Raw genomic sequence first — 22,869 nt, forward strand, 5'->3', positions numbered from 1 at the left:
ACTTACTTAATACTTCATCCGTTTCTAAATACTCGTAACAATTTTGACATAAACTCTACTTATATACGGAGTGTTAACAATTTAACTACATTTTTTTTGAAGATACGAAGTATATAGTTATCTAACGCTATTGTGTAACATGTTGGTTTAATCTCAAAACATATTTTCAAATATTAATCTTTTTCCATAGTTTTTATGAATACATAATTATATTATTGTACTACATACGTAAGATATCTAAGATAAACTTGTGTATTGACATGTGCGTCAAGCTGTTGTGAGAATTCAGAAACATAGGGCGTATAAATTTCAAATTGATACAAAACAATACTCGTACAATTGAACATTAACTGATGTTTGTTATCCTGATTTGACTGTGCAAAGGAGCCATTTATAATTACAGGTCATGAGCTCCCTTCAATTCTACAAAGTACATTCATCAACAAAAATGCGAGGACAGGCAAAAACTAGCTGAGAAATTGACAAGTGAAAAACTTTACTATTACATGTATACAAGAGAGTTTGTGGAATTGGTACAATGAGGCGGTAATATGCCTAATTAGCAAAATAGAAGAATTGTTTGTGCTTTCTGATCTACCACACTCAGGGCACTCAAAAATTAAGATCGCCAAACCATATAAATACAGGGCAGCCTCAATTTTCTTTTCCCTTTGTCGTTCCTTCTGCAACTCTAGAGCCATCGTATACAGAGAGAAAGAAGGTGCTTTGATTCTTCTGCAAAAATCTGAACACAAAACCTAGTGAATATAGAGCATGGTATGACAAGGTTGTGACTTTAGCCACAAGGACACCATAACATACCTGAGAAAATCAACTAATTTTTGCTGCAAACGAGTCATTGTCTCCTCTTCCATGTTTACATAGGCTAACAGCTCCGGCAATTTGACTGCAATCATACAACATTGATTAAAAGTTAGAAGTATGTAAGATTTAACAAACCAAAATTGCATTAACCTGATTCAAAATTTTAGATGTGGAAGGGAAACAGCGAGTTGCACAATCCATAAGAGTATATGAAGAGCATCAAATGTCACCAGATTCACAATTCTAACAATTCATTACTATATACATCACAACCCACAAGCATTAAAGGGGAGAGAAGAGAAGGTGAGGGCCAAGGAGACGATGAGCCTATAAAACCAATTCATGGCCAATATAATTTCTCATTAGCAAATGCCACAGGCAATTGCCCACATATACCAACAGAATTCACTGAAATTAAGGAAACAATATCTCATACTTCCATCTTATTACCTCAATTTCCTAGTTCATAACGCAACAACCCGCAAGCCAAATCCTATTACAAGTTAATTCTGCATTGGATACTCACACAATACAGTAAAACAGAATCTCTCATATCCTAAGCTAAATTCATAGCAAGGCCAGTCCAACAGTGACTTCATTTTATGTAATAAATACATATACTGATATACATTAAGAAATAAAAAATCCCAACAAAATATTAACTCCTGGTTTCTAACACCACCAACAATTCTATATTTGAAGACCAATTTTGGACAACTTAGTGCAAATGAAATGGTTTAAGGAATTAAGGCAGTGCTTAATGCCAGATTATTGCATGTCTGAGACTGGTAAGCTATGTTGCACAGACTCGAGTTTGAGGGTCGTATCCAAGTAGGGATTGAAGGATCTGATTCTCTGATTCAAAAAATAGCCGATACGGGGATACGGTCAAAAGGGTGTCTTGACTAATATTTTAGATCCTTTTATCAGGTAGAGTGTCGGAAATTTAAGATACTTGTATATTATTATAAAGAAAATCTGACTTACAGGTAAATAACAACAAAATTTAATGAATTTTTTTTAAAATTTGCCCATAGTTTTACAAAAAGTAAATGTACAGTAGTAAATAAAAATACAGTTGAAAAAGGAATGATTTAAGGACTTAAAACTGCGGAGTAAACTAACCAGGCAACAATTAAAGAAAATGGTGAAAAATAACACAAATGAAATGAGGAAAAAGCATTCAAAGTTGTGCGTACCAAATAGGCGCAGTAGGTGCTCTGCACCGTATACAGTCGATGGGGAAGCATTATTAGTTACAGCCTCGTGATACTGCTGCCTTTCTTTTTTGTACAAAAGCATCAACGGCAATGCTTTGTCAAAATAACAACGTAATCCATTCAAAATTTCTGCAATTGAATCAGTAATCCTACAAAGAAAGAAAATTAAAATAAAAACTCAGGGCAACTTCACTGATGAAGCATTATTGATATAGCTAGGCAATTTGTACGGGATCAAAAGACCCAGCAACCAGCATTACGCAACAACAATTTAAGTCTCTGATCCCTATATGATAGACTATACTGTGTCAAGAACACCTTGGTATTGTCATTCAATCCTACACTACACGGTCATAGGAGCTAAAAACTGTTAGTCCAAGGGTACTGTGGAAAGTCAGTAGTGAATCACTCTCATAATTTTATTCATAATCAAGATAGTGTCATTGGAGAATGTAGTTTGCATTGCATGGGAGTCTTGGGTTCACCTCTTGCAGTATTAGAGTTGATCAACTTCGTCTATGTCAAGTTAAAAGGGGCTACAGATATGTTTAGCTGTTGCGGAAGAGCAGTCGAGCAGAGCTTCTCAAGGGCCACTTTATCATTGTGGACATGGGCATCTTGGGCTTTCATGAGTTGCCAAATTCCAGAAACAGAATATACTAGATTTATATATACATAGCACATAAAATAAAAACTGAATGCAAGAAGTAGGGGTTGTATCCAGCAACAGTGACATTGTACAAGAAAAGTAAATGACACAGAAATTTAAGACACCTGTAACAACTTACGTGTCATCCTTTCTCGTTCTGTATTCAAGATACTTCTTTAATACATCATCCACAGTTGGAGAGCGAGGCAATTTAACTAGCTGCAGGGAAGGATTTTGACAATAATCAATTAATTAAGGAAAACGTCAGCCAAAGGTTGGGAGGATATAATTTAGTACTAGAGCAAGATAACTTATTCAAACAATAAAATTACAACAGAGAACATAAATCATATAGCATACCCAAAACAAATACAGAGAGAAAACTTGACAAAAAGAGAGATGAAAGGACAGATAAAGTGGATTATCCAAAGCTTCTGAACAGATTTGAGAATTTGAGGTGAAAACAAACTGCGTATATAATTCTCTGCATCTTAACCTAATCCAGGCATACACATTTTGACACTGCCTTTGCACTAAAAAACCTAAGAGAAGACAACTCATTGACACATTTTGACACTGCCCATTTGTCAGCGTGTAATATTTTGGACAGGGATTGTCCAAAGAACAGATGCAATTAATTCATACAGAAACAATTTCAGCTATCTGCAAATCAAAGGACAGCAGAACCACTTGGAGAGACAAATTATATTAAATTGGGACAACGATAAAACACTACGCATTAAAGAAAAGGCCACACCATAAGAATTGGCCTTTACCTAAAGAAAGGAGAATTCAATTATGATAGAGCCAAAACTCTAAACTTGAGATCAGACTTAACGAAAATCTACAAGGTCGAGCCATTGAGACTTTGGTACAAAATTCTATGTTCCTCAGCTTGGCTTAAATGTTCCTAAACTTGCCTTCCTAAAAAAAATAGCAAAGAAAATGGACAGTTGCACCACTAAAAAATGAAGTGTTAATCAAAACCCTTCACCCCACCAAAAAAAGGTGCTTAGTAACATGTTCCTGAGGCAATGACTGTTGATAGGAAGTCAAAAAATTGAATTTTGTCTCTTCTCTTCATGGCTCATATTGGAGGTACTTCCTCCGTTCTTTTATTATTGCACCATAAGAATTGGCAGAAATTTTTAGTAGTAAAAAAAGGATGACAGAGAAAGGTATAATTACAAAGTTGCCAATATGATTGTATACGCAAAATAGAAAAGTAAGTGTTGAAAAACAAGGGTATATTAGGTATTTGTAGTGTGAACACGACTATTTCTTTTCTTAAAATGGATATAGTGCAATATTTGTGAAACTTCCTTTAAAGACAAGTGGTGCAATATTATAAAAATGGAGGAAGTATATAAGACCAAAATCATAACCTAATACTCAGATAAGCAGTTTTTATTTATACTATGCCCCTTCTCATCATGGGTCAAGTAAAGAGAATTTAAAAACATATTTTACAAATCATATCCTAATATCATTTCAGGAAACATAATTATTTTTCAGGCTTCTTAAAATTGAACGAGTTCTTTCAAAAAAAAAAAAAAAAAATACAAGTGACTATTACATCTGGGTGTAGGTAATTACTTATGTCCTCATACCTTGTCCTTTTGTGTTACAAATTCCCAATCATCAACCAATTGCTTCTTCAATGGTGATGGAATCTGGATCTTTACAAGTTTCTCTGCAGAAGCAATATCCTTCTAGAAATATGAAACAGTATACATCAGCTTCAAACAAATCAGAGACAATTTTCTGTCACATTTGAAAGAACACTGAGACAACATCTTCCATTTAAAACAGATAAATCCCGCTTATATATCCTACTTATATACAAAAAGAGATACATGGGTGAAGAAAAATCAACCAACTATTAAAATTTGACTTATAATTATAAGAACAATTGTAAACAGGGCAACAAACATCATAGTATCATACTGATGACTGAGGAAATAAAAGACATCATCTACTATAAAGAAAGAAATTCTAGTGATGAGGTTTTATGTCAGGCTGGCAAGGTGAATTCAAGAGCAAGAGGGATAAATATGCCATATGCCATAGGCATTTCACTTCACAAGAAGTAAGCCAACAGTGTGATATTGGAAACAAAAGAAAGAAATCAGCCTAGCTACAGCCATGCAAATCTTGAAAACTAGGTGGATTTGAGCTACAAAGAACCAAAAAATACTGCTTGAATGGTCAAAATATATTTTTTGCCAAAGAATCCATCTTATAAAGGGATATTCAAGCAACAAGTATAGCAGCAGCAAACAGTGCTGTCCCGTCACAATTCACACACAAGAGCTTAAAGGAAGGCCCTAAGGGAAAGAGGATCAGTGCAAATGTTGCAATACTGTATACAGTGTACAGGGTGGATGTCATTTTCACACAGTTAGGCTTATGCAGAGATTTGTCATGACATCCTGACTCTTTTTGAAAAGTTCACTATCTCTCCCCTTATGTTAAAAACTTAAGAGATGCTATGTTCGGAAACAAAAACCTTAAATTGAAATTTAAATTGCAACGAGAGATTTAAGGGCAAAAGTACTGCTAAGAATAAAAGTAGAATATTTTAGATAATCACAAAAGGCGGGAAGGGGAATTCAAACTTGAGGTACACCCCTAGGAAAGGAGACAGCACCACAGTACAACTCACTCAAAAGTGGAGAAAGTATTAAGGAAAATGCTGCATATAATTTGAACAACTGGAAAAGCGCAAATAGATGTTGATATCATTCTTAATTGAAGTAGGCTAGTTTTGATGGAAGCAGACCTCATCACCCTTCCGCTTTTTCCCTTTTGCCACTGCAGAAAATTGCAAATACAAAAACACTATTATGATCAAGAAAACCCTAATTCTTAAGAGGTGTGAAAAAGTGCCTCTTACACAATAAAATTATAGTAATCATACTGCAAAACCAACAACTTACAAATATTAGAAAAGAAGCAATAGACAATTAAGAGTTGGCTAAACAAAAATTCAATAGCACAATGAAAATAAATGAAATATTTTCCATTAAACTTCAAAGGATTTTTTTTTTTTTTTAATTTCTTGCGATTTCTCACTGTACCATCTAAATTTCCAGCCAATTGCATTGACTTTTTATGAATGGCACTTTTATAACTTAGTGGAGGCTAGTCTAATTAACAAGTATATTGATGATAGAATAATACATAGTGACTATAATGCTCTTGCTAAAGCAGTCAAGGTCATATGATAACTCACTGTAAAACTAGGTACTCTTTATAATTCTCAACACTATTTTGAGGAACCCCCCCCCCCCCAACCCCACCCCACTTATTCATTGATATTTTAAGGCATGGCACCCCATATCATTAAACTCTCCACCTGTATATCTCTGCAGTAAAGGGAGACTTGTAACATTTGTTTGAAACTTTATGTACTTTAACGGAGACTATGGTGAAGAAGAGAGACATACATGTATCTATAAATGAGTGGGGAAAGGAGAGGACAGAATTTTAAAAAGTATGAAAATTGAAACAGGCTGAAGATGTAATTTGTCACCAGATCACATAACAAGAACTACTTAACGAAAACTGAAAAGCCATAATAAGTAGACAGAAACAGCTCAAGTACAACACTAAATAACAATGGAAGAATCTCTCAAAGTCAAGGCAAAGTTTTCTTCTCCCATTTTAGCAAAAGCTTGCAATCCATCATTTTTTACTAATTGTTTTCAATTCCAAACTCACAAGAAACCTTTGGATGACATTATTATAAGTCAGAATACCAAATGCCTGTGACTCGCTAATTATAAGAGAAGCCTTGCCCCAGATTTTAATAGTTTTATTGCAACAATATCACCAACCCTTCCACAGAGAGGTAGGCTACAAAAGGTTCTGTTACACTGGATCTGGCAGAGTCAATGTTCACAGAGATGTAGAGGATCAGTTAGAGCAAAGAGGGCAGTGGTGTTGAATATTGTCCCCAGGCCAGGGTTATATTAGTACACATTAAAGCCAAATGCCTTAGACTACTGCGAAGCAAAGGTCTTCTCTATTCAAAATCAATGTTCCCAGAAAATGAAAGAGTTAGTTAAACGAAATGGGCAGAGGGACTGTAGTAAATATTGTACCCAAGCCAGGGCAATATTAATGCTCATTACAGATAAATGACTTAGACTACTAAGAAGCAAAGGCCTTCTGTACTCCATAATTTATTTTAAGCAGGTACTAGGTAAACAATAGCAGTAACTGCTCATAATAGAAACATGCCCTTCAAATATTGACAACAAGAATTTGTTCTTGGGGAAAGAGGTATAAAGCCTCATGTACCTCACTCTTCCTTCCCCTCCCCAAAAAAACAACCATCACCAAATATATATATATATATATATATATATATATATATATATATATATATATATATATATATATATATACTGTAAATACTATTTTGGATGGACAAAATAATAACCTTTTAGTATATATAAACAAACTAGAGTATTAAAATATAATTTAAAGCAAGCTACCAACATTACCATTGCTCTTGATGTCTTCTTTATCTACCTTTGCATCTACACCAAGAAACCAAGGAAATCAGTGAGAATATAAGCTTTTTCAGATTGAGAACACAAAATTGCATGTGTCAAGCACAATACTTTGCAAATTATACCATGTAGGTCCCCAAAATTGCCCTTAACAGCTTAAAAGAAATTAGTCAACAGTAAGAATACTAGCAAGCAGTCAATAGATTCAATTGTACAAAAAACCCATTGCAGAAAATCAGTACGCACAACCTTCCAGTTGGTCCTAATCAAACTACTTTGTGTTGTTATCACTAATCAGCACCACAAAGTACACCATCCTATATTCCTATGCACTACATCCAGTGGCAAGATTGAACAACAGATATCCTAAGCCTCATAGAAACAACAGAAGCTGCCAGTAAAATGGTGGTTGAATACTAGAATCACGAATTTTCAATGATCTCAAAACTCGTAAGTTATTGCGGATAAATAACAATAGCAGATAAGTGAATTGCAAAGCATTAGTTGATACACTTAACCAACAAAACTGCATGGGGAATCTAGAACAATCTGTACCTTGTCATAACAAATTCTTGGATGTGACTGATTTTCACGAAATTCTTACTAAAATATATCAACAAAGATCAACTTCAAAAAGAAAATTCAACAAATTACAAAGGCATGTAAAAAAAGATGCGACCATTTTGCACAAGAAAAAACAATATTTACTTGTAGGAAGTGGCTAACCAGTAGAGCCTTTTGGCTTTGTCTGTGCAGAACGTCCAGACCTATGATGCTTGTCAGCACCTTGCTTCTTCTCCAAAGCCTGCTGCTTTTGGAGATTTTCTTCTGTAATTTTCATCAGGCGATCCATGCCAACCCATTCATCCCAACTGTTTGGAAATAAGTGTATAGTATTCAACAAATCATTATCTAACTCCCTTGTATGAACCAGAGTTATGACTCATGAGACAAGTATCAGATCAGAACAATAAATGCAGTTCAACAACATGACCACTGTCGAATTTTCAAGGGATTAGACTTCGATCAGAGCCAAAGTCTATAAATTGATATTACATCACAGAGTTACAGTAACTAATTGCCTACACTGTAAAGCAAAAAATGTTGACAGATACAGAACTAGAACCACTTAAGAGTCTCATTAAGTATGTTAGATTATCATCTTTGTGAGTCAAGCACAGCAGGAAGTCATTTATATTGACTCCAAAACGCAATGTCATGCAGAGACGAGGGGAATACAGGATTAAAAACAGCATAACCTTAAGACCAATAGGCTTCAAAGAGAGTTACTTACTTTTTGTTCCAACCCTGCAAATGAGAAAAGATACTAGTATCATTCAGTAATTCCGTCATATCTGAATATTCAGAATACACCAAAATTAACAGCTTGAAAAAAAAAATCAATTAGCAAAGATTTCAAGGCAATGCCAGGTCCAAAAATGCTGAAGTAAAAAGGTGTTTCTACTAACACAAGACCGCATAATCAATAAAGAAAAAGTAAAAAAATTGAGAGCTTACAAGGTAATGAACAAAATAAAGCCATTCTTTTTTACGGATCTCGGCTTTTTGAATCTGAAAAGATCACATAGTTGTACAGATTAGCGCAAGCATGTCAAAGATATTTAATATAAATCTTGAGCCATATGCCATACAGCAGAGCTACAAGTGTAAATTTGCTAAACAGATAACACTATGGAATTTCTAGATACAAAATATTGAAACAATTATAGCATTCAACTTCTAAGATTAACTTTCAATCAACCCTGGGGAACCTCTTGCCTTTTTAGAACATCTTCAGTAGTTCATTCCATATCCAACAGGAAACAAACCATAAGCTTTAGCACTTTGCTCATAAACTTTGGGTCAAAAATATACAAACCACGAGACCCAAGACAAAGGCCCTACATTGAATAAAACTTAATTTATACAAGTTTTTATTGATTATAGATAATTTACACAATTTATATTGATTTTTACTGGTAAAAACGATTTTATTGATTAAAACTTATATTTTACTGATTTTAATTGAATATGGAATGAGTACAATATTTTACAGTTTACAAGCCAGAGTGTAAATGCCACCATCGCACAAACCTTTGCAAATTTTTATTAAGTTTCAAATTTTGTACTTCCTCCATTTCTTAAATTGCAACATTTGCTCTTCTGACAATTTTTACACACTCATCTTTATCCACATATTGATTTATACACATGGAAAAATATAATCATGTAGAGTTTTGTTAGATTCATCTCAACATATACTTTTACAATATTAACATTTTATAGTTTTCACCATTATATTATCAAGATACTTAAGGACTAAATTGTGTTTTTGGAAGCATGATCCCCCTTCGTTTTAAAATTAAAGGAACAGAAAAAGTAGCATTCCAACCACGTTCTATTGCAAGCTCTGCCAAATAGAGCTTTAATATGAGTACAAGACCAAATTCCAACCATACTTCGTTACCACAACAGCCAAATATCGCTTCAAACTTCCACCATTCAGCCAAAATGGCCATTTGGTAGTTCATACTTACACTTTAATCGCGCAAAAAAAGCACAAGCTCTAGGTCCAGCCATTTGACATAATACTATCCATTACATGGACTACAAATAGAAATTATGTGAACAGGTTATAGTTATAAATTACGTGAACAACTTTTCGATAATTTGAATTTCCATAACATCAGCGTGATGGTGTTTACAATAACAATTGTCCTCAATTATCTCAATTGTCAGAATCCGATAAACTCCGTATTCTAATTCTAATTCCAATTATAATTTTCCTAAATCCTAAAATTAAACAAACGCAAAGTCAATTTCGAAATTTCTCCTAAATTTCCATAACATCTTAAAACCTAAAATGCTCATTATCAAACCTAAATCTTAATAGTAATACATTCGAATAAATCCAAACTTCTCTATCTCCTAAATCAAACACATCAGAAACTTCAATTAAGCATATATACAAACTAATTTTAAACAATTACACTGAATTCAATAACTAATAAAAACATAATTTCAGTAGAAAATAGGCGTAGATTGGAAGAGGAGAGAGAGAGAAAACCTTGGCTTCGTAGATGCGAGGACCGTGATAAGCGAGGACCTTCTCGCCTTCGGCGTAAAGGCTAGGCTTAGGATCCGCAAGACCGCCGTTAGAGGTGTCACTTGCGGCGGCGTTGACGCCGGGATCGTCCTTGCCGCCGGTGTTGGAGCTTCCCATCTTACTCCTCCTTCGCTTTCCCCGCTCTCGAACACTCACTCGCCTTTTTAAGTTTTAACTGCTGTTGTTTCGCTTAGTGTTACTCGTACTACGCAGTCAAAATATGGATTATACAGTGGACCACCTCCGCGCTCATGTTCTAATTTTTCATTTTTGTTGCGAACTCGCGGCCCAATTCCGCGTTTAGAAATTTTCCGCCACAAGAGCAGGTAGTGAAAATTAATTCACGGTCCCTTAAAATTAGAAATAAAGTTATATCCACTTAATCTATCAGTCTATCCCCCATTCTTTATTTTTTTTTATCTCTTTAATGACAAGGATACAACAACACGACCTATAGAAGTGATCCTCTCCAAGTGTAGTGGTTCTATTTATTAATGATTATGGAAATGTATCCTTTTGATTTCCAATTATATTAGAGGATAATTTATGAAATTGAATCAATTTGTTTCCTTTAGACCTTTAGTTCAATTATCATGTACCTCATGTTAGCATAACATGACAACATATGTAACTCATGTTAGCACTATCCACATATGTATAGACTATGGTGTGACAAAATTATCTGACTTAACAACTTGTAACAAAGTCATGAATTTTTTACAAAATTAATGAAATAAATTATGCATATATTATGGTATATTTTTCTGATACAATGATCTAGATGACTAGACAAAATTTGATCCAATCTTAAATAACTTGAAAGTTTAAATCCACACTATGACATATATGATATATGTTGCTATGAGGTTTAGATATAAATGGTAATTAAGTACAAATTTTTTTCCTACATAAAATCCTATCAAAATTTATTATTTGATACCTTAATAGTCTTGATACACGATATTTTGATTTTATAGTTTGGACACGTAATTTATTTCGTCCAATTACTGCATATATAATTTTGGTATAATTCTTTAATACCAAATCTCTTAGAATTAAATGTGATATGTTACCCTTGTTATTCATTTATACATAAGGTAACATATCCCTGATTAAATAAAATTATATGGATTATTAACTCAGTTCACATGCAAAGCAAGGTGTATTTTTCCTAACATGTTTTCCTAAGCAAAGGATCACTAATTTCATTACTAGTATATAATTTCAAGTAGTCCCCAACTTGCTTCTATACTAAACCACCTTGCTTTAATCCTCTCATTGTTGTTTTATGTTGTTATTTGAGAAAAAAATGGTGCATATCCATGATACTCATGTTTTAATGGTTTCCTTGTTCTACCATGGTCACATAAACCCCATGGTTCGCTATGCCAAACTCCTCACATCAAGAGGTATCCATGTAACCATAGCCACAACTAACCATGCTCGAGACCAAATTTTAAATGGGCTAGCCAAACAAAGCGATTTCATCGATTTTGAGTTTTTTGATGATGGCCTTGATGCTGAACTTGATCGTGAAAAGAATTTGGGTATCCTGCTAGAAGAGTACCTTCCAAGGGACGGGGTGAAAAATCTTTCAAATCTCATTTATGCTCTTGAAGGCAAAGGTAAAAAATTCGAGTGCATCATTGTCAATTGTTTCGTGCCATGGGTTACAAATGTTGCAATGATGCACAACATTCCTTGTGCCATGTTATGGGTTCAATCTTGTGCAACATATGGCATATACTATCATTATTTTCACCAAAAATTATCTCAAGTATTTGCATTAAATGATCCAAATCATATTTTCACAATACCCGGATTACCATTACTTAAGGCAGAGGACCTTCCAACCTTTGTCCTTCCCTCAAGCCCTCCCCATTTCCTAAACGTTGTCATGACAACCATAAGTATCCTTGATCGATTTCAATGGATATTTGGAAGTTCTTTTTGTGATATAGAAGAAACTTTGGTGCATTCCATGATGCAATTTAAACCCATTCTGCCCATTGGTCCTTTGGTGTCACCGTACATGCTAAATGTTGGAGAGGCGCTAGAGGGTGAGGAAGAAAACGACTTGTGCCTAGATTGGCTGGATAAGCAAGGTATTGATATATAGCTGAGTAGTGTTTTTCAATCATGCAGTTAATTTTTTATTGCCCCATTTTATTTTATTTTTTAACTCTTATAGTCCTAATTTATTTGTTGACACTTATTTTTGTTTTATGAAATGGCCTCATTGCCCAATTTAGTTGCAACAAACCTCATTATTGATAAGAGGGGCTTTTATCAAACCTATGTGTCAAAAAGAATTTGCAAAAAGTATATACATCGGGACAAAACCAAACAAACTTGGTGGAGTTGTCGGGAAACTCACTTTGTAACTTTGAGACTTCGAGGACACGAGTTTGAATCCCACCAACCACATTTGTTTGGAAGTAATAAAGAGATTATCTTACCTCCCCTCTACTCTTAAACGTTGACTTGATCACACCAATTTCATATGATCACCCCAAATCCAGATACTATACTACTCCGTATATATATATATACTTCGCACAAATAAAGCTAGATTTTGATTTTATATGATTAGGACCGTGATATGTAGAAAATTTAATGTGACTAATCACGTTATGTTTTTTATGTTGTCGGCTCTTATTTACGTTGGGGATATGCTTATATAACTTTGAAAAATTACTAGGTGCATCATCGGTGATATACATTGCTTTGGGGAGTATATCCATCATGTCACAAAGCGAGACAGAAGCACTAGCAATGGCCTTAGAGAGTGATAGCAATAGGCGATTTTTATGGGTGAGGAAGGAAGGCGAAAATGGTTGGGGAGGAAAAACAGGAGAGCTTCCAAAAGGATTTCTAGAGAATACCAAAGATAGAGGACTAATAGTTCCGTGGTGTCGTCAAGATAAAGTGTTAATGCACCCGGCTATTAAGTGTTTTCTGACTCATTGTGGATGGAACTCGACATTAGAAACTATCTCAGCAGGTGTTCCGGTTATAGCTTACCCCGATTGGACCGACCAACCAACAAATGCTAAACTTCTTGTAGATGTGTTTAAGGTCGGCGTAAGGATGAAGAAGATAAAGGACGGTGAGCTTGGGAGAGATGAGATTGAAAGGTGTATTGTAGAGGTGACCACAGGACAAAGGGCGTTAGCTATGAAGGAACAAGCCACTAAGTGGAAGGTGGCGGCTAAGAAAGCAACATCAAGTGGTGGTTCCTCCAACATGAATATTGAGAATTTCATCAATGCAATTAGAGGCAAATTTGTGTAGTACAAGTGTAGGATCGATTTTGTGCTAGTTTATATCTTTTGCAATTTCCTTTTCAAAGTTTGTGTTCAATAATATAAGTAATCTAAAATGCATGTAGCAAATAAAATATGTAAGACATTAGACTTTATTTTCTATAAATGTAAGAAATTCGACTTTATCTGATCTATTATGTTATGTTGTATGTTACTCCGTATTATATTTACTTTTCAGTTTTTATGTGTGTAGACATTATTGATAAATTTGATATAAGTTTTCATATGACAAAACAATTACTTGCATATTACATTAGTTTATAAACATAAATAGATTTTAAATACAAACTAATAAGCTACTACTATGATTATCATAATCATCATAAACTTTGCTAGAATTAATTAAATCCTAGAAAAATTTGCAAGGTACAACAATCTTCCACATTCACAATTTCAATTAGAGCAAAACATAAGAAGTACATAATGAAGCTCACTTAGATTAGAAAGAAAGCTGAGAAAAAAAAAAAAGAAAAAAAAAAAGGATGAACGTTAGTTCTATGTGACACTATATCCCTTATCGTTTGTGAGACATTAAAAGTTATTCTACACGATATAAAAGTTACTTCTCAATAAAGTCAAAAAATTGCATGATAATTGTATATGAACTTGCCTCGTACAATTCACAAATCCAGACATTATTGTCAAAAATTGGAGGTATAACTAGCACTAGGTGTCGCAATTAGTGTGGTAGTCTTAACAGCAAAGATTAAAATGGGAGACAAATCATTGTGCAATATCAGACCTATGTCCAGCCATTTCAGCAAGGTGCAAAAGCATGAAATTACATAAAGAACAACTTGTGTTCCAATCCAAGGAAACAGTGGATATCCATGTGTAAAAAAAATAAAGTATGATTGGTAAAAAAAAGCCAAAAAACCACATTCAAAAACCCTTATATAAATCTCTTTAAGATTAATTCTTATAATATGTCTAAACCTTGTTTCTAGCTTTTTTAACAACAAGAAAGTTCTGCTAATAAGCTAGGGATCGGAGATGAAGTATAACTTCAAGAGTAACATTATTTCTACTGCCTATGTTATAGCAATAATGTTGTTATTTGCAAGCTCAATCGACGTGGTTGTAGCATACAAGGAAACTGGGAATCGGAGCAATAATGTCGTCGAAATATCTAAACCTATGGTTAAGGTTGTGGTGGTCAATCCTTCAACCTCGGCTCAACGGAAGGCTCGATCGTGGTCTACTTCAAGAGGTCGAATGTTTACATTTTCTTCTGGACCTAGTAGAGAAGGTTCGGGTCATTAGTAACTAGCTTTCATACAAGTATCTAATTTCTCTAGTTATTTTTCTCATTGTTGTCTTTGATGAGTACCTAAATGTAAAATGATGTTAATTTGCTATAAATGTAATTCCAGTAAACTTCCTCATTTGACATTATTAACATGCATTTTGCTAATTACCAATTGTTTGATATTCATGGTTTGTTGTAACGTTTAGCTTTTTTCCTTTTCCGTACAAAACATGCAATTTTTCTTCTTCACGTATTAAACTTTTTGGCTAGACCCTTTTTCTAAGGTTTCGTGGCTTAATTAAAGCGTTCGGCCATTATGCATGCATTAAGATTTGATTGTTTTTTTATTATATGCATCTTTCTACTTTCGTGGGGTTTTATCCTACTTTAATGTGGTTGTTAGACCATTTAAACCAATATCACAATCACTTTATAATACTTTGTATGTAATATACTAATATGTACTTTAATTGAGCTTTTGAAAAGCTCATAAAAAAATACAAAATCTAATCTATATCGATAATAGAGTACTTACAACTTTTTTAATTAATGTTTTATTAGAAATGTCATACAAACATAATTGGTTATGTGCACTAATTATTACGTACTTGTATTATTTTATATTATTTTCCAAATAATAGTTCTAGAATAGTTCTTTTGATATATCAATACGAAATAGTTATTAGAAATATCGTACATAACAAGATCAAGATTAAGAATTTTAAATGAGTAAGTTGGGTCTTTTTACTTTCTTCAATTGTTGATACATTAATCTAAAATCATATCTCAAACATACTTTATTATTTGGTCCAAAAATAATATTCTATACTTGGAATATAATTGTGATTGAAAAAGAAAAAAAAGAGAGAGAGAGAGAGAGATTGAAGGAGTGTAGTTGCATAAGTCTGTGATGGTTCCTCAAGGCATCTTCGTGTAATCATACAAGTTATACTTGTTTTTTTATTTTTGTTGTTGATAAAAATTATTTTATATCTCTCTCCTGCCAACCCTATTTAACTATTTGCACTTCTATTAACAATTAATGAAATAGGAAAAAAAATCGTCAAATGAATATACGTAGTGCATCTTCTGTTCAGCTTAATTTCAATTCAGTACTTTTCTTTTGCTAATTCAGTTCAGTTTATGCTTTAATCACTTCAGTTCACTTTAATTGTTTTCGGTAAATCAAAACAGACCCTTAGTATGTAAATAGTATAATTGTATACACGTTCAAATTAACAAATTTAAAGAAGTGCATCAATCCATGTTTAGTTGTTAATTTGGCCAAGGCCACTGTGGACAAAAAAACAAAATCTAAAGCAAAAAAAAAAGCGTCAATTAGTCCAGCCCAAAGAAAAGAAAGTAGCCCAGCACTAGATGAAACTCGGTCATAATTGGTAAGTTCATCATTCATCAATAGTTCAATACCACCTAATAATCTACTAGTTGTCGTCTATACGACCAACCAAAGTTCACAAATCTATGATTGGTCAAACATAATTAAATTGACCCTGAGATTATACTTTATACTTCTGCTCCTGCAAATTCCAAATCTTACCTATGTTTGTGTCTCCATTATTAAGTGTCTCTATTTTAAGCTACACAACTTTTGATTTCAATTCTTTTACTTCCTCTCCTAGATATATAAGCCTGCAAAATCTCATTAACCTTTTTGAATGAATCTGTTTTTATCTACATAATTCTCATTCATTTGGCTTATTGTGATTTGGTTGATCTTTCACATGTACTAGATGAGATTATGAATTTATGAGAATACCAAGGCTAAACTTATTTTTACTAAATTTGTTTATTTTTTTATTAGTTCTATCCATTCCAATCAGAAATATATTTCACAAATCGTCTCATAACTCATAAGCTCATACAGACATAAAAAAACCTTGGTCAGACAAGACTTATTTGATCTAGACACCATAATTATTATACAATATTAAATTTTACTCCTTTTATTTCACTGAAATTGATCCATATAATCCAAATGGCTCTTATAAAGAATAATCAAATGGGATAATTCTAATACAATGGAGAAACTATATCTACACGAGTCACGTGTAGATCATGCGGCGGCAAGTTTACGATAACTGTTATGCGGACCATATAGCGCTGCATCAGCCAACAACTAACATTAAGCTAAGGTAGTGTGTGTCCCACTGCCAAGCAACACCCAACCTCTTTTCTATTATTGTTTAGCCTTTGTTAGTTTGTTAATGTTAATTGTTACTCCATATATTTGACCATATATGCAAATGGATAGTATTATATCAATTCAGTCCAATAAGAAGAGAAAGCAGGTAAAATCATTGAAACTTTCAAAGGCCAAAAATTCATCACTTTATTTGTATTGTTGTATAGCGTTGACATTATTACATACCTTCAAAAATAACATCAATGGAATACAAATGGTTATACACATTTGTATGTATATTACCATTATTTACCATACTAATCTTCAAACTCTTGTTTCAAAAAAATAGAAGATCAATTAATCTTCCTCCAAGTCCACCAAGTCTCCCATTTATAGGACATCTACACCTTTTAAAAGAACCAATTTACCAATCTTTGCAAAAAATTTCACAAAAATATGGGCCTATAATTTCTCTTAAATTTGGGGTTCGCCTTGTTGTTATAATCACTTCACCATCTGCTGTAGAAGAATGTTTTTCCAAGAACGACATTATCTTGGCCGATCGACCTTTACTTCTTGCAGGAAAGTACCTTGCCTATAATGGTAACACATTGGTTACTGCCCCTTATGGTGATCATTGGCGTAACCTTCGGAAGATTTGTTTACTTGGAGTACTTTCGACGAATTGCCTTAGAGAGTCTGTTGGGATCAGGAGCGATGAAGTCAAGCAAATGCTTAGTAAAATTTATAAATGTTCGAGTGTAGGATATGGGAAGGTGGAGATGAAATCGATCTTTCGAGATTTGGTGTTTAATGTATTATTGAGAATGCTTGCTGGGAAAAGATACTTTGGTGAAGGTGTGAAGAATATTGAAGAGGCAAAGCGGTTTACTGATATAATTAGAGATGTTCTTGAAGTTGCTACAGCTTCAAACCCTGCAGATTTTCTACCGGTAATGAGATGGATTGATTATGGTGGATATATAAAGAGGATCAAAGGGTTGGCGAAAAAGAGTGATGATTTCTTACAAGGTCTAATAGATGAGCAGAGAAAGGGGCTATCCAATACAGAAGATGAAGAAACTATGATAAGCCGTCTGCTTTCTTTGCAGAAATCAGATCCTGAGTACTACACTGATGAAACTATTAAAGGACTTATATTGGTAAGTAATTTTCTGTCACTCTTATAAATTATTTCGATTTACTCCCTCTGTCCGAAATCATTTACATTGTGGCTAGGACTCCGCCCCTCGTAGTTAAGGATTCACTGCAATTTTACTAAAGCTAACTGATTCAGCTTGAAACATGTCTGTCATTAGATAAACTAATGTTGACTAGTGACCATGTACTGTGTGAAAGTCAGTAATTCAGATATTATGTTTGGTTAGTTAGAAATTATACTGAGATGCCAAACAATGGAGTACTAAATTTCTGTTCATATACTACAAATAGTGATGGTTCATTTTTTCTACTGATTGATTGGAAAGTAAACTTTTTTTAATGTGGCTTGCAACTTCCTATGAGCGTAGTAGCCAAATACTGTCGGCAGATTATATCATGTGTTGCTGCTGCCTTTTGATCAATGTAACTGATCTGCAGAGTGAGAATGAGTCTTCCAATAGTGAATCTTTGTTCTTCATTAGCTTCATAGGATCATTGTATATTCCAGAAATTTCCCGATAACAGAACCACATTAAATTCAATCAGAAAATCTTTATCATTTAGCTTAATCTAGTGAGAGTGAGGGATAGCTCAAGTTGTTAAAGATTTCCTCCCGATTCTAGGAGATCGATCTTGGGATTGATTCTCACCCCTGCCCTGTGTGACTCTCTAAACACCAAAAAATTTAGCTTAATCTAGTTTATCCAGAATATCTAATAGAAGCAAGAATTATAGGATTCTGAAACTCAACCTAGCTTTTATCCATATCCCCTTCTTGTGTGCAGGTTTTGCTTGTTGCAGGGACAGACACTACATCAGCAACAATGGAGTGGACAATGTCACTACTGCTTAACAATCCCAATGTTATGGACAAGGTTCAATCTGAAATAGATAGTCAAGTTGGACAAGATAATTTGATAAACGAGTTGGATATTCCTAGATTACCATATCTTCAAAATGTCATATTAGAGACTCTACGGATGTTCCCTGCAGTCCCACTTCTACTGCCACATATGTCATCCCGGGAATGTCAGATAGGCGGGTTTGATGTACCGCGTGGAACCATGTTATTGGTCAATGCATGGGCCATTCATCGGGATCCTAATGTGTGGGACGAGCCTACAGAATTCAAGCCAGAGCGTTTTCAGAATATGGATTTTGATCAGTATACGTTGTTGCCTTTTGGCACAGGAAGGAGAGGTTGCCCTGGGGCAACATTAGGTAATCGAATCATCAGTTTGGCCTTAGGATCGCTGATTCAGTGTTACTATTGGAAAAGGATTAGTGATGAGGAAGTAGATATGACAGAAGGAACAGGGCTTAATATGCCAAAAGCACAGCCTCTTGAAGCAGTATGTAAAGCACGGACAATTCTAAGCAAAATCCTTTGATCTCCCTACTTAATTCAATTGGCTATACATGCTAAGCTCATACAATCAATACTGTCAAGCTATGATTACTTTAGCCAACTTGTAAAATGTAATACTTGTATCTGATCTAATTAAATAAAATCAAAAAAATAATTCAAAAAAAAAAAAAAAAGCAAATAAAATCGTTTTACTACAAAGTTGCAGCAATTACAACCAAAATATTTAAAAAATATCCATCAAATTTGAATGAAGTTACAAGTATACACTAATCTCTTCGTTGAGAAACTAGAATTCTCAACGGTTAAATTAATAACACCGTCTTCCGGTACTCGAAACACCTTCTGAAATATATTGTTATTTTAAATTTTATTAGATTATATTAATGTATAATATATTTAAATTACAAATTTAACAATAATTGTATAAGTAAGTGGTGTATAATTACCATTGTACATTGAATTTGGACGGTTTTTATCTTGGCATGAGGCACATCCACATTTCCCGAATGTGGAATAAAATGATGATCTTCCACCCTATTGCTTTGATGGACACCAATCACTTGTTCATTGTAAACAAGTTGTGGGTAATGTAGCACCCTAATAACACCAAAGTATAACATTACTATCAAACTAGCGCAACATTGCATTTCACTTAGATGAGCTATCAATTAATTGTTCCTAATATAGAAATTAATTAATCCTAATTTCCTCGTCATTTTTTTAACATAAAAATTAATTGTTATATTAATTCTGAATTTCCTCATAATTTTTTAACATAGAAATTAATTGTTCCTAAGTTCCTCGTCATTTTTTCAACGAGATTGAAGTTAAGTTAAAAAATCAATTTTTAACACGAAATAATACAGAGTATTAATTAAATTTTAAACATATACCTACAACAAATACTTATATGCATGCTTTGATGTTACTTAGATAAAAAAATAACCGAATACGGAATATCTTTTTAACATAGAAATTAATTGTTCCAAATTACCTCATCATGTTTTAGACATAGAAATTAATTATTCCTAATTTCCACGTCATTTTTTTTTAACAATATGGAAGTTAAGTTTTTTTTTTTTTTCGAAGTTAAGTTAACTATACAAACAAGCCCTTTCTTTTTAGTTTTTTTTTTCACCGTTTAGGTACTAAGACTTTTTTTCACCATTTGGGTATTAAACCCAATTTTCCGGCCAAAATAAATTAAATTACCTTTAAAAACTTAGTCCCGTTAGTTAAAAAGATAGGGCCTTAGATTACATTAATTTGTGAATTACAACTCATCATGTGCTTGAAAACAAAGGAAGAGCATAGATTACATGGCATAGGAAATAGAAAATCATATCTGATAAAATTTGTGCAATTGCTAGAAAATGTATAGAAAAATATTTCTTACGCGGTAATTTCATATGCCTATGGCTTCTGATGTACATGGTTGCAAAATTCTTTTGAAATTAGAATACTTATTTTTATTTTTGTATAGAGGTTTTTTTTTTTTTTTGGTAATAGGAAATTCCCACTTTACAGATATTTTTCTTTGTAATTCTAATTAGAAGTGGTGTAACTCTTTTTTTTCATGCAAAACGAAGCAACAAGCTAATTAACAAATTTATCAAACTTAATCTAATTTTTAAAAAGCTGAATAAACAATACGAGTAGTAAAATTATACTAAATCATTGGATCAACTGATAAATATAATTCAACGGTGAAAAAACCAAGAAGATAAGGGCCCTTTTATTAGCTTAATTCAATTAGTACATCGTATCATTTAAATTTAAACACATACCTAAACAAATGCTTGTATGAATTCTTTGTAGTTGTAAAACTTTTGCCCTTCCCATTCCAGTTAGTGATTAACCAATCACCTCTTCCACCAATGTAAACCTTACAAAAAAAAATTCAAAAAAAAAAATTAGAAAAACAGTACAAAGACTACAAACACAATTTATTCCAAAAAATTATAGTTATATTTTTTAAAAAATTTGAATATACCTCATCTAAAATAGTGTTTGGGTAATTTAGTTTGGTTTCGTCTATAGCATCCAACAATTGTTTCTTAAAAGTTTTTTTCTTTTGTTTTGAAAAATCAATTACAATTACCAAATTTGGCTGGTAATCCTGAGAAGAAATTAAAATTTTACGGACAGTTCTTTCAAAACATGAAAACCAAATTTGTTGAATAGAAAGTTGAGTTGCTTTTGCTTCATTAAGTAATTGATCAAAGTCGATGTAACAACTCGATTTTTGAAAAATACTAAAAACAATACCGGAATAACCCTCTACCATATTCCCCGTTAAATTTTTCTCCACCCTCCATTCCATGGTCTTTAAAAAATTTTGAACAGCTAATTGACAATTAGAATCAGAAAAAATTAGAAATTTATTCAAAACAAAATCAGATTTGATAGAACTTTCATCAAAAATATCAACACCCCAAAATTCAACTACTTGATCATCTTCAAAACCTTTACGTAACTCAGATCTGAATTGTGCTAATTGATCACTCGATTCACCACTACTACCTTGTGGATTTTCAGACATTTCAACCTTTGTGTCACCAAAATAAAATAAAGGTTATTTTAGAGTGAACTTTTTCGAGTTACGGTGAAGAGGAGAGGTGTTTTTTTTTTTTTAGAGGTTTTGTTTACAGAAGTTATGGTGACGAAGAAATGAGGAGGAAGAGGGTTTTTTTTTCAGAGCAAAATTAGACAGAGAATGGTAAGGTAAGAAGAAATAATGAGGAGAAAGAGAGGATTTCTTTTTCAGAGTAAAGAGTGCAAATGCAAGGCTTTACATTTATAGGAAGAAAAAATAAAACAAGTGGTTTTTTTTTTTTAAAGGAAATAAAACAACTGTTGACTAATTAGTAATTACAATTTCACGTACGAGTACTTTATTGCACATATGGACTTCACTACTAAGCTACAAGCTCATTAACAAACATTTAATGAAACAAAAATTATTTATACAAATAGCCTGTAAGCTACAATTTCAACTTCACATTGCACAAAGTTAACCTTTTGTTGTCTTTGTTAAGTGTTATTTGTCTTATTGTAAGGGTTTATTCTCATATGTTGAAATTCAGTTCAGTTCAGTTTAATTCAGCTCCTAATTTCCTTCTCTTATAAAATATTCATTTCAATTCAAGTCATTTCATTTCAGTTCAGTTGTATACAGTCAATGAGAACAGGCCCTAAGTTTGTGACGATATGGGATCATCGTGTAACTCATAAATAGTTAAAAACGCTTGTCCCAACTCACGTAGACATTAAAATTGAGCAATCTCATTCGTATAATATT

At 33.2% G+C, this 22,869-nt stretch overlaps 4 protein-coding genes across 5 annotated transcripts; 2 read left to right on the forward strand and 2 right to left on the reverse strand.

Annotated features, from left to right (window-relative positions):
- Positions 1 to 314: 314 nt before the first annotated feature.
- LOC110682360 (protein MRG1-like) lies at positions 315 to 10,538 on the reverse strand. Of its 2 annotated transcripts, none has more exons than XM_021858692.1 (11): positions 10,282 to 10,538; positions 8,733 to 8,786; positions 8,509 to 8,522; positions 7,941 to 8,086; positions 7,206 to 7,241; positions 5,477 to 5,508; positions 4,305 to 4,406; positions 2,834 to 2,913; positions 2,025 to 2,194; positions 823 to 907; positions 315 to 745 (listed from the first exon to the last, which is right to left on the reverse strand). In XM_021858692.1, exons 1-11 carry the CDS (start codon positions 10,435 to 10,437, stop codon positions 655 to 657), a joined length of 966 nt encoding a protein of 321 aa, XP_021714384.1. In that variant the 5' UTR covers positions 10,438 to 10,538; the 3' UTR covers positions 315 to 654. The 2 variants fall into 2 exon arrangements, with proteins under 2 accessions (XP_021714384.1, XP_021714385.1); XM_021858693.1 differs by having other exon boundaries at positions 8,509 to 8,569; positions 10,282 to 10,417.
- Positions 10,539 to 11,629: 1,091 nt separating this feature from the next.
- LOC110682591 (UDP-glycosyltransferase 84B2-like) lies at positions 11,630 to 13,614 on the forward strand. The gene is made up of 2 exons (XM_021858946.1): positions 11,630 to 12,425; positions 13,022 to 13,614. The coding sequence occupies exons 1-2, from the start codon at positions 11,630 to 11,632 to the stop codon at positions 13,612 to 13,614; spliced, it is 1,389 nt and encodes a 462-aa protein (XP_021714638.1).
- A 3,594-nt stretch (positions 13,615 to 17,208) lies between these two features.
- LOC110682362 (cytochrome P450 81F1-like) lies at positions 17,209 to 19,741 on the forward strand. The gene is made up of 2 exons (XM_021858694.1): positions 17,209 to 18,201; positions 18,985 to 19,741. Exons 1-2 carry the CDS (start codon positions 17,302 to 17,304, stop codon positions 19,588 to 19,590), a joined length of 1,506 nt encoding a protein of 501 aa, XP_021714386.1. The 5' UTR covers positions 17,209 to 17,301; the 3' UTR covers positions 19,591 to 19,741.
- Positions 19,730 to 22,607, reverse strand: LOC110682363. The gene is made up of 4 exons (XM_021858695.1): positions 21,562 to 22,607; positions 21,356 to 21,453; positions 20,015 to 20,165; positions 19,730 to 19,910 (listed from the first exon to the last, which is right to left on the reverse strand). The coding sequence occupies exons 1-4, from the start codon at positions 22,108 to 22,110 to the stop codon at positions 19,806 to 19,808; spliced, it is 903 nt and encodes a 300-aa protein (XP_021714387.1). The 5' UTR covers positions 22,111 to 22,607; the 3' UTR covers positions 19,730 to 19,805.
- Positions 22,608 to 22,869: the final 262 nt, after the last annotated feature.

The sequence above is a fragment of the Chenopodium quinoa genome, unplaced genomic scaffold, assembly GCF_001683475.1.
Source record: "Chenopodium quinoa cultivar QQ74 unplaced genomic scaffold, ASM168347v1, whole genome shotgun sequence".
Taxonomy (NCBI): Eukaryota; Viridiplantae; Streptophyta; class Magnoliopsida; order Caryophyllales; family Amaranthaceae; genus Chenopodium; species Chenopodium quinoa.